At 46.6% G+C, this 18199-nt stretch overlaps 1 protein-coding gene across 1 annotated transcript in view; it reads left to right on the top strand.

Moving 5' to 3' along the window:
• The window catches only part of FKBP9 (FKBP prolyl isomerase 9), a 48788-nt gene extending 33585 nt beyond the window's left edge, over window positions 1–15203 (top strand). Inside the window, exons 7-10 of the mRNA XM_036863065.1 lie at window positions 3673–3859; window positions 8677–8822; window positions 10738–10901; window positions 13832–15203. Of these exons, the coding sequence (XP_036718960.1) occupies window positions 3673–3859; window positions 8677–8822; window positions 10738–10901; window positions 13832–14008 (674 nt within the window). The 3' untranslated portion in view covers window positions 14009–15203. The remainder of the gene's footprint in view (window positions 1–3672; window positions 3860–8676; window positions 8823–10737; window positions 10902–13831) is intronic.
• The last annotated feature ends 2996 nt before the right edge of the window (window positions 15204–18199 follow it).

Below are 18199 nucleotides of genomic sequence, written 5' to 3'. Positions count from 1 at the left end.
AAAGTGCTGGGCAAACTGATATCAGAGCACAGGGGCGTGGGTAGTCCTGGTGCCCTAAGATAGTCCTGCACATGAATGTGCCTTTGAGGGTGTCAATTAAAAACAAACAAACAAACAAAAACAACAACAATGTAAGAGCTGTGAGTTCAGTTTTACAGTTTTATTTGGGGTTACTGAGGACTATAGCCTGGGAGATAGCCTCTCAGATGGCTCTGAGGAACTGCTCCAAAGAGGTAAGGGGGATGGCCAGTAAATATGTGAATCTGGAGGAAGGGTATGTGCAATAAAGCACACATCTTTTTTTTTTAATTAATTAATTTATTTGTTACTATTTTTGGCTGTGTTGGGCTTCGTTGCTGTGCGTGGGCTTTCTCTAGTTGTGGTGAGTGGGGACTACTCTTCGTTGCAGTGTGTAGGCTTCTCATTGTGGTGGCTTCTCGTTGTGGAGCATGGGCTCTAGGCACACAGGCTTCAGCAGTTGTGGTACGTGGGCTCAGTAGTTGTGGCTTGCGGGCTCTAGAGTACAGGCTCAGTAGTTGTGGTGCATGGGCTGAGCTGCTCCACGGCATGTGGGATCTTCCAGGGCCAGGGCTCGAACCCGTGTCCCCTGCATTGGCAGGCAGATTCTTAACCACTGTGCCACCAGGGAAGCCCTAAAGCACACATCTTGGTAGAAGGTAACTGCTAGTCACAGGGAGTAGGTATCTCAGTTACTGACTTTAGTGCTTTTCTAAATGTAGGAAGATGCAAGAGTCTGGGTTCATAAAGTTTTCTCCTGAAAACCTCTAACTACCTGGAGGCCTGTTCTGCCAGTTTTCCCAGAGCACAGGTACCTTATCCCTGATCTTCCCCCTGAATTTTTTCCAAGGTGTGCTGTAAGTCAGTGACTGCAGTGGCTAATGACTGAATTCTTGTAGATCCAGGTGGCAAGCAACATTCACTTAGGTGGTGCTGGGCTGCAAGCCTTGTAATTGCCCAGCCTCGAAGCTGAAGAAAGAGCCCAGAGACAGCAACAGAGACATCAACCAGTTATTGGATAAGGGATCTTACAAGTCTGCAGCAAAAGATCCTGGAGTAACACCCCATCGTGAACGGCAGAGAGCAGGCAGAACATGGCAGGAATCTTCGCTACGTGCGGGGGAGAAGGGGCCACCATTTAAAGGGGGAACTGATGTCAGCTTGGCTCATCAGTTACCAGGGAAACCAGCACCTGGGGCAGGGGGCAAGCATGTAGGCAGTTACTGATTAAGCGCTATGATTAAGAGAATTGGATAGTCATGTGAGTGAAGCAGGGACTGGTCGAGCAGGGGCTGTACAGAGAGCAAGAGAACAGCCCTCTTGAATGGTCCAAGCATATAGTTGGCAAGGGGAGGTTAAGTTTGTACCAGCCCAATGCCATCAGGTTCTTGTCCCTTTTTGGGCTCCATCCACACGTTTTCTTCAGAGAGGTTATTGGAGCTGCTCAAGGTGCAGCTTTCTTTTCCACCAATCCCCTTCATCACAGCCATGGCCTGCACCTTGATCCTCCTCACGGAGATGAGAGGTGGGGTTCCTAAATATCCTCAGCTGCTCACTTACAGACCATTTAGCACAGCGCTCCTAAACCTTGGCTGCCCCTTAGAAACTCCTGGAAAACCAATGCCTGGTGCCACTGTAGTCCAGCCGTTCTGCGGTGTTGTAGCATATCACAGACAAGGATCACCTGGAGAGCTTAAAGATCACAGAACCAGAGGTGCTGCATGGGAAAGGGCCTGGCCCTTTGTGTTTTCGCCAAGTTCTCCAGGACATCCTGATGGCGCCCAAGGTCGAGATCACTGCACTAGGTGAGCTACATCTGAATCTCAGAGTGGGGCCCAGGTGATGTTTTTTTCAGATGATCATGATTTTTTCTTTTATTCTGTGAATGTGGTGAATTATATTATTTTTTTTATTGTGGTAAAATGCACATATTTACCATTTTAACACTCTTTAAGTTTACAGTTCAGTGCCATTGAATATATTCACAATGTTGTGTAACTATCACCACTGTCTCTACCCAGAACTTTTCCATCATCCCCAACACAAACTCCCCATGACCCTCTCCCCCTCCAGCCCTTGGCAACCACCATTCTACTTTCTGTCTCTATGAATTTGCCTATTCCAGGTGCCTCGTATAAGTGAAAGCATACAATATTTGTCTTTCTGTGTCTGGTTTCTTTCACTGAGCATAATGTTTTCAAGGTTCGTTCCCAGTTGGTTTCAATGAGCAGCCAAGATTGAGAAACCACTTGTCTGGCTCCACAGCCGCTCACTCCCGTTAGTGTGTGCTGTTTCCCGCAAAGAGCTGCCCTTGGCCCTGGTTCCAGGCACCCTCCTATGGCAGTTTGCAATACCTGGTTCCTCTGGGAAAGATCCCGGACCCTGTTAACCACTCACTTCAGCAACTCCCCATCACTAGTGAGTATGAGGCACCTGTGTGCTGCTGTAAAAGCCCAAGCTTCTCGAATTACTACCTCGGTCACTTTGGGCAGCCATCAAAATCTGTGCCTCAGTTTCCTCATCTGTAGGTTGGGAATATAGGATTATAATGAGAATTAAACTAATACATCTAAAGCACTTAGAAGAGTGCCTGGTACCTAACAAGCACCTACCCATTAAGTTTGTGTTAGAGAGACAGCAGCCGAGAAACAGAAGAGTGCATGGTGGGGTGGGGGTGGTGTGATCTGGAGGATGGGGGGTGGGGAGGGGCTGTTGATGTCCACGTAGCGCTACTGAATTCTGTCTATAGCTGTGTTGTTTTCTTGAACAAGTTATATCTGAGTTGGTTTTCTTGTCCGTAAAATGCTAATGAAAATACTATACCTCCTTGATTCCAAGTAACGCTATTTACAAATTTTTTACACGTAAACTTCTCTGAAATGATCTGGGGGTGTGGTTAACAACTGATACCCCCCCTGAGAAGCTGTCATTAAATGAATGGATGATCTGCTACTCCTGCATTTATGGTAATATTTACCCAAAAAGGTTCCTGCAGGGATTTAATGAGAGAGCATATGTGAAAAATGCTTTGTAAACTGTAAAACATTATTCAGATGTGAGATAATGTTTTCAAAAATGGAAAAGAGTAATAATTTTGTGTAGAACAAACATGATGTGTTGTAAAGCACTTTGTGAATTGTTAGGTGTAGTATATCTTAAGGGGCATATATGGGCCAAGTTTGGCTAGGTGATTTCCCCTGTGAAGTTTCTGTTGGTTTTGCTTCTCTTGAGCAGTGGGAGGGCACTAAAGTGATTTTCATTCTACAGATGATTTTCTCATCTCACTTCTTACTTCTAGCAGGAGCGGGGTAAGGGTTGAGCTTTAGTTTTCTCATCTGTGATGAACTTAGCCATAAGTCTTTCAGGTTGAACCATTCCATGGGGCAGTAGTACTGTGTCTTGAATTTTAGTCCAAAGTGTGCTCCTGACTGTGGACCCTGGACAAATCTGTGCCTCAGTTTCCCCATCTATAAAATTGGGTTAGGCTACTTCTAATGGCCCTTCCAGCTTCACTCTTCCAGCATTCCCTAGGATTTCACAGGTGGGTCCCCGTGTTCCTCACTGGAGGTCTGTGAGGAATAGCTGGTGATACTGGGGAGGCACGTGCGCTGCTGCTTGGAGGGTTCACTCTAATTGCCTTTGTCTGTCCTTTAGGGAACATCCCCGGCTCGGCTGTGCTGGTGTTTGACATCCATGTGATTGACTTTCACAACCCTTCAGACTCCATCAGCATCACCTCCCACTATAAGCCCCCCGACTGTTCAGTGCTGAGTAAGAAGGGGGATTACCTCAAGTATCACTACAACGCCTCGCTTCTGGATGGGACCCTGCTGGATTCCACGTAAGGGCAGCCAGGGATGGGTGGGGTGTGAGCCTGGCAGATAACAGTCAGTGTTCCAACAATCCTCCTTTTCTTTTCATCCGTACTGGTTGAGAGCTTTTATCTTCACGCCCTTTGTGCTGAGTATCTCAAGTGTACATCGCTACTCTGGTGCATTGTTCCAAGAGTTCCCTATGAATGGTTTCATCCTGCACCCGTGAAACTGTCTTTCTGAAAAGCAGATCTCATCTTATCCTGCTGTCTTTAAAAATTAACCCACAGATAAAATCTAAACTTCAGAGTCTGGCACATCAGGCTCTCTTGTCAGCTCTGTTCTGCCTCGCCAGTCTCATCTTCTGCTGAGGCCCGTCTTCCGCCTCCCAGGGGGTGCCATGTGCAGTGGTGCAGGATGTGCACTGCTTACACCCTTCCTTCTGGCCAGCTTCTGCCCTGGCTTAAATGTATTCCCTTTTCTCAAAATCTTTGCTTAATTCCTAGGAAGAATCAACTGCTCCCATTTCTGTAGTCTCATAGTCTCATAATGTTTTATGTATTACCTGCCTTTTAGTTATTTTTGTTTCTATCACTGGTGCTGGTCTGAAAACCTTAGACACCCAACATGTTTATTCATATTATTCCTTACACCTAGCCCAGAGCATAGCACAAAGGGAGTATTTTATAAATGTTAAGTGATTGAGATGAATCTGAAAATATATTACTAGGAATCAACAGTGTATACTAGTATCATACAGGTAAAAGGAGCTTTCCTTCTTATGTATCTGAATCTTCAGAGGTATCTATAAGTTAATACACTATTCTCTTCTTTGGGAAAGAAACATTTTTGGCCTTTCTTTTTTTAAATTTTATTTAGTTTAGGCTGCATTGGGTCTTTGTTGCTGTGCATGGGCTTTCTCTAGCTGTGGCGAGCGGGGGCTACTCTTTGTTGCAGTGTGCCGGCTTATTGCGGTGGCTTCTCGTTGCGGAGCACAGGCTCTAGGTGCGTGGGCTTCAGTAGTTGTGGCACACAGGCTCAGTAGTTGTGGCTCACGGGCTCTAGCGTGCAGGCTCAGCAGTTGTGGCATGCGGGCTTCAGTAGTTGTGGCGCACGGGCTTATTTGCTCCGTGGCATGTGGGATCTTCCCGGACCAGGGCTCAAACCCGTGTCCCCTGCATTGGCAGGCAGATTCTTAACCACTATGCTAACAGGGAAGTCCCTGTTTATTTTATTTGTTTATTTTTGGCTACATTGGATCTTTGTTGCTATGTGCAGGGTTTCTCTAGTTGCGGCGAGTGGGGGCTACTCTTTGTTGCGGTGCGCGAGCTTCTCATTGTGGTGGCTTCTCTTGTTGTGGAGGACAGGCTCTAGGCATGTGGGCTTCAGTAGTTGTGGTACACGGGCTCAGTAGTTGTGGCTCATGGGCTCAGTAGTTGTGGCTCATGGGCTCTAGAGTGCAGGCTCAGTAGTTGTGGCTTGTGGGCTCAGTAGTTGTGGCTTGTGGGCTCTAGAGCACAGACTCAGTAGTTGTGGCGCATGGGCTTAGTTGCTCCACGGCATGTGGGATCTCCCTGGACCAGGGCTTGAACCTGTGTCCCCTGCATTAGCAGGCGGATTCTTAACCACGGCGCCACGCAGGGAAGCCCTCAGTCTTTCTTTATGTCTCCATATAAGTACACCCATTTTTGTATTGAGCCTGACTTAGAGTCCCAAGTTTAGTCTTGAGGAGAAAGAAGGGCTTCATATAAATATGTGCTACTGCTTTTATTCTAGATGGGGAGGGTCTTCTCTCCCTTCACGCGTGCCTCTGCCTTGTGGCTTCAGGTGACAGAGTGTGGCTGGGGAGAGCCAGCGTGCAGAGCCTGAGGGACATACTGCTCAGAGCATTCTCTCTGGTGCTATGACATCCGGTATCCTCAGGCAGTTAACGTATTTCATCAGATCTAAAACGTGCTGGTTGTTAGAAGCATCATTTTATGTGTCTCAAGAAAGTAAGAACACTGCCAAAAAATAATGAGATGATGTCAATTGTAAGATGTATCCCAACTCAAGAGATATTAAAATGTGAAAAAAATATGCATTATAGAATCAAGGAAATATGTTCTAGGTTCTGGGGCCCAGATTTACAGGGACCTGGCTTACAACAAACCTCTTTGCACTGATGACTAGACAGTGAGGAAGAAGCATGGCTTGTAGTTGTTTTGGGATCAGGTGAGCTTATGCATGGGGAAACTAGGTTAGAGCAGTCTGTAAGGCCGATGGCTGGCTGTCATTGCTCTGGCCAACGTTCATATTCTTGTCTGGTGCTCCTATGGCCTTGGAAAGGGAAGTGGGGGTGGGAAATGAACAAAGGAATTTCTTCTCTGGTGGGTTCAGGATACGCTTCTCACGTGGGGTGGGGAGAATCAGTCTTCCTGCTTCTAATGTGTGTTTGGCGGATGCACAATATTGTTACAGAGCATCCGGGAGCCACGTGATGCTCCTTCCTCTTCTCAGAGACTCCATTCTGAACCACTTGAGTCATTTGTGTCACGTGTAAATCGACACGGAAGAGCAGTGTCTGGGCTTCCCTGCTGGTCTCCGCTGGGTGGAAGCTTCAGAATAATGGGATAATGGGAAGTGTGGCAGGAGACTGCTTACCTGGGTGTGGGAGAGGAGCTCCTTCTGGAAGAGGGGATCTGGTCCCACCCCAAGCCCACATGGGCTCTGTAAACAACGAGGCAGGTGCTGCTGTGGTTGCTCGTTCATCAGCGCTAGGAGAATCCATGATGGAGAGGATAGAGGGGGATGTGGGTGGAGAGCCAGAGGGGGCAGCCTGCAGGCAGGAAGCAGGAAGCTTGCAGTGAATGGGAAGCCGGGAATGCACAGAAGGAATGAGGAGAATGTCTGAGAGAAAAACTGCAAAATAAAAAATAAAAATAAAATGATGACTTGAGGAAAAAGAATTAGCAGGGTTTTCCGAGATGACACATGAAAACAAATTGCTTGCTTGGAGGATTTTTTTTTTTTAATTTTATTTATTTATTTTTGGCTGTGTTGGGTCTTCGTTGCTGCGCGCGGGCTTTCTCTAGTTGCGGTGAGGGGGGGCTACTCTTCATTGCGGTGAGCGGGGGCTACTCTTCATTGCGGTGCGCGGGCTTCTCATTGCAGGTTTCTCTTGCGGAGCACGGGCTCTAGGCATGCAGGCTTCGGTAGTTGTGGCATGTGGGCTCAGTAGTTGTGGTGCATGGGCTTAGTTGCTCCGCGGCATGTGGGATCTTCCCAGACCAGGGCTCAAACCCGTGTCCCCTGCACTGGCAGGCGGATTCTAAACGACTGTGCCACCAGGGAAGCCCTTGGAGGATTTTTTTTAATGTATGTTGAAACTGGCCTCAGAGAAGAGTAAACATTTGTTATTTGATAACTAAATGAGTTCTCAAATATTCTGTAAGACTTTGAAACCCAGTAGTCCCACGGGAAGTTCCCCACGGTCCCTGGAGAGAGGCAGTGTGAGGGCGCCTCTGTGCCGCTGACAAAGGAGGGATTGTGTGGGGGGCAGGACAGAGGACGCGCCTGCCCTCCCGCAGGCCTGCGGCCAAGGCATCCTGTGCCAGAATTGGCTTTGTTTCTGCTTCCTCCCAGGTAGGACAAATGCAAACGCGGTTTTAATTTGCTAGCTCCAGAGAACCAGCCTGGCCCTGGGAACCAGCTTGAGGAGGGAAGGAGGCTGCGGCCCTGCAGCCAGGGGAGGCTGGGAAGCCTGAGAAGGGGAGGTGACCACAGGGGCAGTCCCTTCCCTGTTGTCACCACTTGGTGATGGACATCAAGGGGGCGCCAAGATATCCAGGAGGCTTTTCTTCCTTGCCATGGAAGAACATTCCCACTGTTTGCCTTTAGGATGTGATAGGAATGCCATCAATTTGGAAATAGATTTACTTTCAGTAGTGAATGAGGTGATTGAGCCAACTTTTATTTGTTTAGATTCCCCTAGGACCTTGGGCATCAAGGATAATTAACACCATGGCCCAAGTTCACAGTTATTTTTCTGGAGTCATAGGCTATTACAGGCACAAGCACTTCACACTCTCAAGGCCATCCGTTTATTGAGCTCTTCATGCTTGCTCTCTGCCGTGCCAAGCATATTATTTACTATTTGGAACCTGTGCAGTAGCTGTTATTATCTCCATTTTATAGATGAGGAAAACTGAGACATTATATTTCCTAGGGTCAAATTAAATTTGACCAGGATTCAAACTCAGGTCTTGCTGAATCCAAATCCCAGAGTCTTAACTACATTATATATATTTTTAATTCTCATGAAAATTTCTGACTAACTACAACACTGACTAAAACTTAGAGAAAAATTGCAAGACCAGTACAAAGAACTCCCCCCCCCACCCCGAACCATTGGTGAGAAGGTTGCCACTATGATGTCTCTTCACCTCTGAAAACTTTAGTGTGTATTTCCAACAAACATGGACATTCTCCTACATAAGTCAATTAAAATCAGGAAGTTAATGTTGATACATTACTTTTAATCCTCAGACCCCACTTAAGTTTTGCCAAATGTTCCAATAAGGTCTTTTAAAGCAAAAGGATCCATTCCAGTATGTCCAAAACTCTCGAACTCTCGAACTCCCTTAGTCTTCCTTTGATTTTCACCTTGATACTTTTGAAGATTACAGGCTGGTTGTTTTGCAGAATGTCCCTCAATGTGGGCTTGTCTGATGTTTCCTTATAATTCCATAGGGGTTCTGTATCTTTGGCAGAAAGATCACAGAAGTGGTATGTTTTTCTCAGGAGGACACTCTTAAGTACCAGTGGGTTGATGGCCTAACCGGGGACTCTTCTGTTTCATTTTTAGGTGGCACCTAGGTAAAACGTATAATATTGTTCTGGGATCTGGACAAGTCGTGTTGGGAATGGATATGGGTCTCAGAGAGATGTGCGTCGGGGAGAAACGGACCGTGATCATTCCACCCCACCTGGGCTATGGGGAGGCTGGTGTGGGTGAGTATGCAACAATGTTTTATAAAAGGTGTTTGGGGCACATGTTTTGTCTGTATTTTGTGCTTATTTAGAACCACAATATGCTTCTTCCATTTAAAACCCAAAGACTCTGTGGGACTTTTTTTTTCAAATTTATTTTTGGCTGTGTTGGGTCTTCGTTGCTGTGCATGGGCTTTCTCTAGTTCCAGCGAGCGGGGGCTACTCTTCCTCGTTGCGGCGCGCGGGCTTCTCATTGCAGTGACTTCTCTTGTTGTGGAGCATGGGCTCTAGGTGCGTGGGCTTCAGTAGTTGTGGCTCACGGGCTCTAGAGCGCAGGCTCAGTAGTTGTGGTGCACAGGCTTGGTTGCTCCGCGGCACGTGGGATCTTCCCGGACAAGGGCTCAAACCTGCGTCCCCTACATTGGCAGGTGGATTCTTTTTTTTTTTAACTTTTTTAATTAAAAAAAATTTTTTTTTATTTTTGGCTGTGTTGGGTCTTCGTTTCTGCTCGAGGGCTTTCTCCAGTTGCGGCAAGCGGGGGCCACTCTTCATCGCGGTGCGCGGGCCTCTCACTATCGCGGCCTCTCTTGTTGCGGAGCACAGGCTCCAGACGCGCAGGCTCAGTAATTGTGGCTCACGGGCCTAGTTGCTCCACGGCACGTGGGATCTTCCCAGACCAGGGCTCGAACCCGTGTCCCCTGCATTGGCAGGCAGACTCTCAACCACTGCGCCACCAGGGAAGCCTGGGGACTTTTATTTAAGTATTTAGCATTTTTGTTTCAAGACCCCGTGAATTCGGTGTTAGTGCCACGTTAATGGGATTAAGCAGGGGTTTCTGTGAAATAAACCTTGGCTCTTCAAACCCACATGTGGGAAATGTCCCTGAAAGGGCTTGCCAGGTGATTTCTCTTAGGTGAGCCAGGTGCTTCCTTGGGGAACTGTTTCCCAGGACACTGGAATGCTGAACCTATAAGCTATCCAAGGAGATTTCCTTGTGGAAGAGATTGGTTTCAAGTTCTGGAAATACTGGCATTACGTCGCCCTCACAGCTGTTATGGTTTACTTCATGATTTTGGCCAAAATGAGCCCTCCTCATGGGGGTGGGTGGGAACCCCTTCTTTTTCAGTTTTTATGCCCCTGCTGTCTGGAGATGGAGGAGATGGGAAGTGCTAACTTATAGAAGTGATAGGCACTTTGGATTTTCTTTTTCAAAATTTTTAAGCAATTGTAAAAGATACTCTCTGCTAATCCCCCCAGTCGGAGAAGAAACACTTTAAAAAATATGTTGTATATCCTATACGACCATGCTCCTATGATATAGATTATAGTTATAATATATAATTTAAAATAATGCACATTTATTTATAGTCACATACTTATAAGTTCTTTTGGACCCATACTATATATACTGTTCTAGAATTTGTGTTTACAAATCATATCCTGGATCATTATTTTAAGGCATACTGTATTATTCTTAAAGTTCAGCGGTTAGATTTATTCAAAAGTTCTACCATTGTAGTCTCTGCTAGTGGCTTTTAAACTTTTTTCACAAAGACACAGTAAGAATTACATTTTATCTCCCAATCTGTGTTACACATAAGCATGCAATTTTACATAATATACATATCCATTTAATTTTATATATAAAATTAAAACTAAGTTTCATAAAACAATACCTATCCTTTCTATGTGCAATGTACTCTGATTTTATTCTATCCCTTAATTTAAAAAAATGTTGGTCACCATTCTCTAAACTGATTTTGAGACTCACTACCCACAGTTTGGAAAAACCACTCGCTGATTGATGCTGAACTTTCTTGGTTTTGCAAGAGATGCCTCCATCCATGAGGCAGCTAGAACCGGGGTTGGGGGGGGGATGAGAGGGGCGTGCCCTCCGCCTTGTCGCTAACGCCCCCTCCTCCCGTCGCTGCGGCAGATGGAGAAGTGCCCGGCAGTGCTGTGTTGGTGTTTGACATCGAGCTGCTGGAGCTCGTGGCCGGCCTGCCGGAGGGGTACATGTTCATATGGAACGGCGAGGTGTCAGCCAACCTCTTTGAAGAAATTGACAAGGACGGCAATGGAGAAGTCCTCCTGGAAGAGGTAACTGACCTTTTTGAAGGGAAGTGGGACCCAAGGAGCTCAGGGATCCTCACTGGGCCGGGGTACCCACCCTGAATGTGAAGCCTTTCAGAGTGAGGACAGCTGTGCTTGCTTGTGATGCTGGTAACCTGCGTGCTCGTGTACCAAGCACTTGCACGCACACAGTCTCTAAGTTGAGCTCACAATTCCTCTTTGAAGAGACCGAGGCCCTGAGGGCTTCAGGGCTTGGCTCCAGGTCTCACAGCTCTGGATTCAGCTCTTCATTCCTGGGTGCTCACTGCGGCCTGCACTGTGCTAAGTGTTTTTCACATACATTATCTTGCTTGGCCTTCACAACAGCCTTGTCATCATCCCTATTTTTCAGAAGAAGCAGCTGTGCACAGAGAAGGTAAATGACTTCCCCAAGGTTGCACAGCCATCCAGCGGTTTGTACACATCCCCGTCTGGAGCATCTAGATCCTGTGTTGTTTCTCCTGCACGAGACACCCCTTTGTGGAACTGGGCAATAGAGCCCTCTGTCTTGTCACAGCCCCAGGGAATTCCAGCTCTCCACCTGTTCCACGTCTGCTTATTCAAGGACATGGCTCCAGCCTTCTCCCCTTTCTCTCTTCTGTCATCAACATTTCCCCAGCTACTGGATCGTTCACATTAGCCCGAGAACATGCTGCTGTTTTCCCTTCTCTTAATGCATCTTTCCATTTCTTTTATGCCTTTGCTCCCTTTACAGCAAAAACCTCAAAAGAGTTGTCTGTCCTCCCTGCCTCCAGTTCCTTTCCTTGTAATCCATTTCACACCCACTCCTGTTGGGTTTTTATCCCTCCACGCCACTGAACCTGGTCTCGCTAAGGCGCTGAACCTTACTTACTCTTACTTCAGCACAGCCGTCTCCTTTTTGAGACGTCTTCTTTCCCTGGCTTCCACAGCAGTTTCTCTGTGTTCCTTCTACCTCACTGGTAGCTCCTTCTCAGGAGTCTTCTTCCTGGGCTCTTCAGGGTGGAGGGCCCCAGGCTAAGTCCTGAACTTGAGCTCTTCTCCCCCTTTACGTCACTCCCTTGGTGGTCTCCTCCAGTCCCATGGCTTTACCATCCTTGTCCTGTGACTTCCAGATGGGCAGCTCCGGGCCCATCTTCTCTCCACTTCACACTCAGGTATCCAGCTGCCCACTTGATGTCTTCATTTATTGAACCCCCAATATCCACCCCCCCGAACTTGCTTCACCCAAAGGCTTCCCCATCTCATTCAATGGCATCGCTTTCCTTCCAGTTGCTCAGGTGAGAGCACTCAGTCATCTCTGACTCCTCTCCTCCTCTCACAGGCTAGAATAGATCCATCAGGAAATTATTCTAGCTCTGTCTTGAAAACATATCCAGAACCTGACCACTTCTCATCACCTCTGCTCCACAGTATATCATATCTCAGTCCAGGGCCCACCGCCTCCCGCTTGGACCTCTACGAAGGTCTTCTTGCTCTCACCCTTGCCCCTCACAGCAGCCACAGTGATCCTTCTAAAACATAAGTCAGAGCATGGCCTGCTTCATCTCAGAACCCTGCAGAAGCCTCCTGTTGGGCTGCATCCCGCAGGCCTGAAAGCCTTGTAGTTGCCCAGCCTTGAGACTGAAGAGCGAGCCTAGAGACAGCGACAGAGACATCAACAACTTATTGGACAGGGGTATCATACAAGTCTGCAGCAAAAGGTCCTGGAGCTACCCCCCGCGCACTGTGTACGGCAGACAGGAGGCAGGACATAACAGGAATCTTCGCTACCTGGGGGAGAAGGAGGCCACCATTTATAGGGGAATTGACGTCAGGTTGGCTTATCAGTTACCAGGGAAACCAGCAGCTGGGGCATGTCCCTCACAGCCCCTCAGGTTAACGACCATCACGAGGGCAGAGGTTTCCCTTTACTAAACTAGCAGGTGGAGCCATTCTGGCCTAAGGATTAGAACAATCACTAGCTGGGGCAGGGGGCAAGCACCTTCTTGTGAGTAGGGTGTAGGTGAAGCAGGGACTAGTCAAACAGGGGATGTACAAAGACAAGAGAACAGCCATCTTGAGTGGCCTGACCATACATCCCCCTATTTCCAGTCTTTGCGGTGGCCCACAAAGGCCCTACAATGGCCCTCCACCACCTGCTCGCTGTAACCTCCCCTCCAACGACTCTCCCTTTGCTGTCCTGTAAACACACCGGCCATGTGTCCACCCCGGGCCTTTTTACCAGATGTTCTCAGCTCAGAAAACACTTCCCCTAGATAACTGTTGGGCGTGTTCCCTCAGTTCCTTCAAGCCTTTGCACAAGACTCTCTTTAGCATTAGGGTTTTACCCTGACCACCAAATTGATATTTCAACCCGTTCCCCTAAATGCACTCTGGATATTCCTTACTTGGCTCTACTTTTTCATTTTTCTGGAGCATTTTACTTTCTAAGTGAACATGTAGTTTACTTACTTTTTAAATGTTCCTTTTTAATCGTGTATCTTGTCCACTAGCATATGCTAGAATTGCAAGGGCAGGATGTTTTGCTTGTTTATTGATATAGCTCCAGGATCTAGGATGGTGCTTAGCACACAGTAGACAATAAGTTTTTATTGTATGAATGAATGAACGAATGAATGAATTCTTAGAGGCGAGGGTGGTTAGGGGATTGGCCTTTGGTGTTAAACTAAGTGTTGATTTGGGGAAAAGGGATAGTTCCAGTGGCTGCTGTGTATTGGCTGCCTGGGACCTAAGGGCTCCTGGAGTCATTTTGGCAGGAGTTTTTTAACCTGCATCTGGAGGAAAAAACCCAGGTCGTGTAGTTCAGAAGATTTTGTCTGTTCTGCTGGCTCAGACTCAAATTCCAGCCCCATCGCCCTTGGGCTGCTCTGTTCAGGCTCCAGCTTGGTGTTCTCAGCTGCTGTATCTCATGGTCTGTTCTGCCCCTTTCTCTCCAGTTCTCAGAGTACATTCATGCCCAGGTGGCATCTGGCAAAGGGAAACTTGCCCCTGGATTCGATGCTGAGATGATTGTGAAGAATATGTTCTCCAACCAGGACCGGAATGGAGATGGGAAGGTCACAGCTGAGGAATTTAAACTCAAAGACCAGGAGGCAAAACACGACGAACTCTAAACCTGATATGAGCCACTTGTGTGATGCCAAGCCCCCTGTTGTGGCAGAATGTGCAGTGAGGGTGCGAGGGTCTCTCAGAAGGGGAATCGTCAGCAAGTAGTAGGTGGGTCATATAGTACCTGGGACATACATCGGGGTGGGTTGATACACATGGTGAGAATTCTAGGCTGATGCCGGTGATACTAGAAAAATCAGTGCGGGTGCCTTAGCATGGGTTGTATAGAATATTGAAAATGCTGCATTGTCAGCAGTTGTTTTGTGAGCCTTCTGGGTAGTTTTGTTATTAAAGGGAAATAGTGTCATACAGAAGTTATAATCATCTTGGAGGGAACAGAAGAAAATGTGTCTAGGATATTTACATAAAGAGGATTAAAAATGTTTTTAACTTGCTGGTGTTGTAAAATTATTCTCCAGATGGCTAGAAGAGACAGAGGGCATGCCCCAGCAGGATTCCCAGACAGCCCCAGAAAAGTTTTCCCAGTGGCCCGTATGGGCCCTGGTAATGCCCAACCTCCACCGTGCCTCTACTCACACACACACACAGACACACACACACACACACAGGTGTGCTCTTCTAGTTAATCATACCCCACCTCACTGTGGTCCTCCTATTGGCTAGGTAACTTGGAGGTTAAAAAGAAAATCAGTGGACCAAACAAAAGGCATCTTGGACCATGAGAATTTGATTCTGCATTTGTCACATAAGATTATCTTCTTCACTCTTGCTTATTCCCATCACTCTATCCCATAGCACCCTCTCTTCTCACCCTGAATCCTTTGATCAGATATAGATACACGTAGGGCTGGTGGCTAAGCCTAGCTCCAGGGTATCTCACTGTGGCCAAGATGGAAATGTCATCCCAACAGGTGAGCATAGACAAAGTGACATACTTCTGCCTCTCATTCGTGTCCTAGAGAGGGAGGTGCCCTAAGGCCTGGGAGCCTCTCTCTGCATAGGAGAAGGACACTGTACCTGCTGGCCTGTCCCCATGTTATGCAGTAACCACCTTGCTGCCTCATGTCCTCTGTTCCCAAGTGGTGGTGGCACTCACCCTGCAGTAACCAATGATTTTCGTTTTGAAACAGCTTTGTTCTACTAATTTAAACTATTTTGTACTGATGTAGCCCTGAGATAGATAGTTCCTGAAAATGCTGTGCACTCATTCAATGGAATAAATGTTGGAAGATGACTTTTTCATAAATAAAATATTGAATTATATCATCAGGTTTTGTGGTGTTTTATTTGAAGTCTCATTTTTCCCATGAGAATACACCATGCCATCAGAATCCCCTTGATAAAAACTCAGCAGGACTGAATTGGAAGAAGTGGAAGATTGCTGTACGGTATATGGGGGATGTATCAGTCAGAGTCCTGGCTGGAAACATACCCTCATGTGGGACTTCTGAAGAGAAGTTAATGAAAGTACTCTTTACAGAAGCGTGGGCAGGGCTCAGGGGGCCCAGTAAGGATGTCGAGGTACCCATGACTGCTGTTGGCCAATGACAGTAGGAAGCTGTTCCACCCCTGGGCCTGAAGGGTCCAGGGGAGCCTGGGTGGGGCTGCCTGGTAGGAGCGGGTGGGGGGATGCAGCCACTCCCAGCGCTGCGGCTGGCAGTGGAGCAGAGTACTGAGGGAGGAAACACCCATCCTCTCTGTCCTGCCACTGGCTCCCATTAGCTGAAGCCAACCCGAAGCCAGAGGGCAAGGAGCTCAGGGGCTGGTGTTCTCAGGGATCAGTGTTTTGGGGTGCAGAGGAAGGTGGAGAATGACCGGTTGGGGTTGGGTTGGGAGCAAATGGAGAATAATTGGCACATGTATAGGGAAAAAACTATACATATATGGCTTTCTAAAGAGCAAATGTTCTGGTTTACTCTTTGCACAAGCAACTTCAGGGACTCTGTGTGCTTTTGGGAGGGGAAGGAGGTGCCCATGGCCTTCCTGGCTGTTCCCGAACCCTCTTCTACAGTGCACACAGTCACTCAGCCTTTTCATTTAACAGAATTCCTTAAGTGCACTAGATGCGTTTATGATCTGCTAAACTGAACTGCTCTTTGGAATGCATTTGACCTGTAGCACTTCATTACGCTTACGTATCTTCATGAAGATAAACATCCTGTGCCTGTTCTCTACCCTACATCTTTAGTTGGTCCTGTTTGAGTATCTTCACTGGCTGTTTTCTATAGTGGTGGAGACAGGTTGGCTGAATAAAAAATAAGTTTCTCTAGGGAAATTAAGGACTGTGGGCCTTAGAGCTTCAAGAATGAAGGGTAACTTTAGCTTGTATTTGTTTTTGTATTTAAACTGCCTACCTGACTGCTGAGCTGGAACGCTGGTCTTTTCTGGCCTTCAGACTCAGACTGAAGTCTTGGCTCTTCTTGGGTCTCTGTCCTGCAGGCTTTTGTTGTTCAGCTTTACTGAGGTATAATTAACAAAACTGTAAGACATTTCAAGTGTATGTGATGACTTGACATAAATGTACACTGTGAAAGGATTCCTCCATCTACTTAAATTAACACATACATCACCCATCACCTTTTTTTTTTTGAGAACGTTTAAGTTCTACTCTTAGCAAATTTCAGCTATATGACAGCGTTATCAACTATAGTCACCATGTTATACATCAGATCCACAAACCTTATTTATCTTATAGCTGAAAGTCTGTATCCTTTTTTGTATTTCCCCCACCCTCTAGGCCCTGGTAACCACTTTTTTACTGTTTCTATGACTTCAACTTATTATTTTTTGATTCCACATATAAGTGATACCATGCAGTATTTATCTTTCTAAACCTTTGGCTTGAGTGCTGCCTGGCACTTCCATTCTTTCCGTTGCTAAGGGAACGTATGCATTTTGTTAAGGAAGTTGGCCTGACTGCAAGATTATACATAGGCACTTTAATATCTTAGGTTTCTAGGAACAGAGTTGCTTTCTTTGAAGGCTTCTTCCCTTGGATATCTTAGGGTCTGGAGTCTTTTTATAAAATAAGAATACTGCTCTCCATTATTTATTGCTAGTTGCAGATATTATTAAAATAGTGTTTGATTCTATGTGGTCATCCTTAATGTTGGAATTTCAATAGGTCATGGGAATTCCTTCCAGCTTACAGTGGCCATATTTAAATCTCATTGAAATGCAGACAACATCCAGATTTATAATTGCCAAAATTTCTCCTCTGAGCTCTAATCTGCCTATGGTATCTTCTCCTGTATATCTCACAGGCATCTCAAACTGTGTGTTCAAAATAGAATGTATATTCCCACTCCCTTCCCAGCACCTTCCATCCAAGCCTGTTCTCCTCTCTCATTCTTTTGCACCCATTCGCTCAAACCAGACACCTGGGGTCACCCTATTCTCTCACCCCACATGTTTAATCCAACAGCAAGTTTTGCCATTTCTGAACTGGTAATGGCTAGAAGAGGCTGTAGAGACTGCTCTCATGGCTTTCATTTTAAAGGGAGGTGACTGACCTATAGTCTTAGCAAAGGACTGAGCAATGACTAGAATGCAGGTCATAACTTCAGTATTCTTTACACTTACACCATGCAGTGTGCTTATTTGTGGAAGCACATTATAAATCCTTTGGAAAATAGCCAATATGGCAAGCTCTAATAGCAAATACAGGAGTAAAGAGCTCTCATTAGATAAGGGATTCCCAACTTTTTCTATGTAAAAAAGTCCTCCAGGTAATTGATACTCCCATGCCATGCTATCTGCTTTAAAGCAAGAAGCTTGGTTTTGAGTTCCATTCTGGAAATACCCAAGCAGGGAACAGTCTACTTTGTGCCACCGAGTACTTTGCTTCACTGTTTATTATAAAAAGGAGAAGTAGTGATGGAAGATAAGGATGGGCTGCAGGAAAAAGGTTTGCATCACAAGACCCTGCCTCCCTACCATATTCGACTGGACTAGAGATTACTGACCACACTAGATGTCCAGAACCAGCTGGATCATGCTTTGTCTGTATCATAGCTCACATGCTAAGAAAACCAATTAGTTGCTCATAGACTCTGCAGTTCAAGGGCTAGGGTCAGGGTCAAATTTATCACAATGGTGGGCTTCCCTGGTGGCGCAGTGGTTAAGAATCCGCCTGCCAATGCAGGGGACATGGGTTCGAGCCCTGGTCCGAGAAGATCCCACATGCCGTGGAGCAACGAAGCCCGTGCGCCACAACTACTGAGCCTGCACTCTAC

The sequence above is a fragment of the Balaenoptera musculus genome, chromosome 9 (genome assembly GCF_009873245.2).
Source record: "Balaenoptera musculus isolate JJ_BM4_2016_0621 chromosome 9, mBalMus1.pri.v3, whole genome shotgun sequence".
Taxonomy (NCBI): Eukaryota; Metazoa; Chordata; class Mammalia; order Artiodactyla; family Balaenopteridae; genus Balaenoptera; species Balaenoptera musculus.
This window is presented reverse-complemented; position numbering and strand designations above follow the sequence as displayed.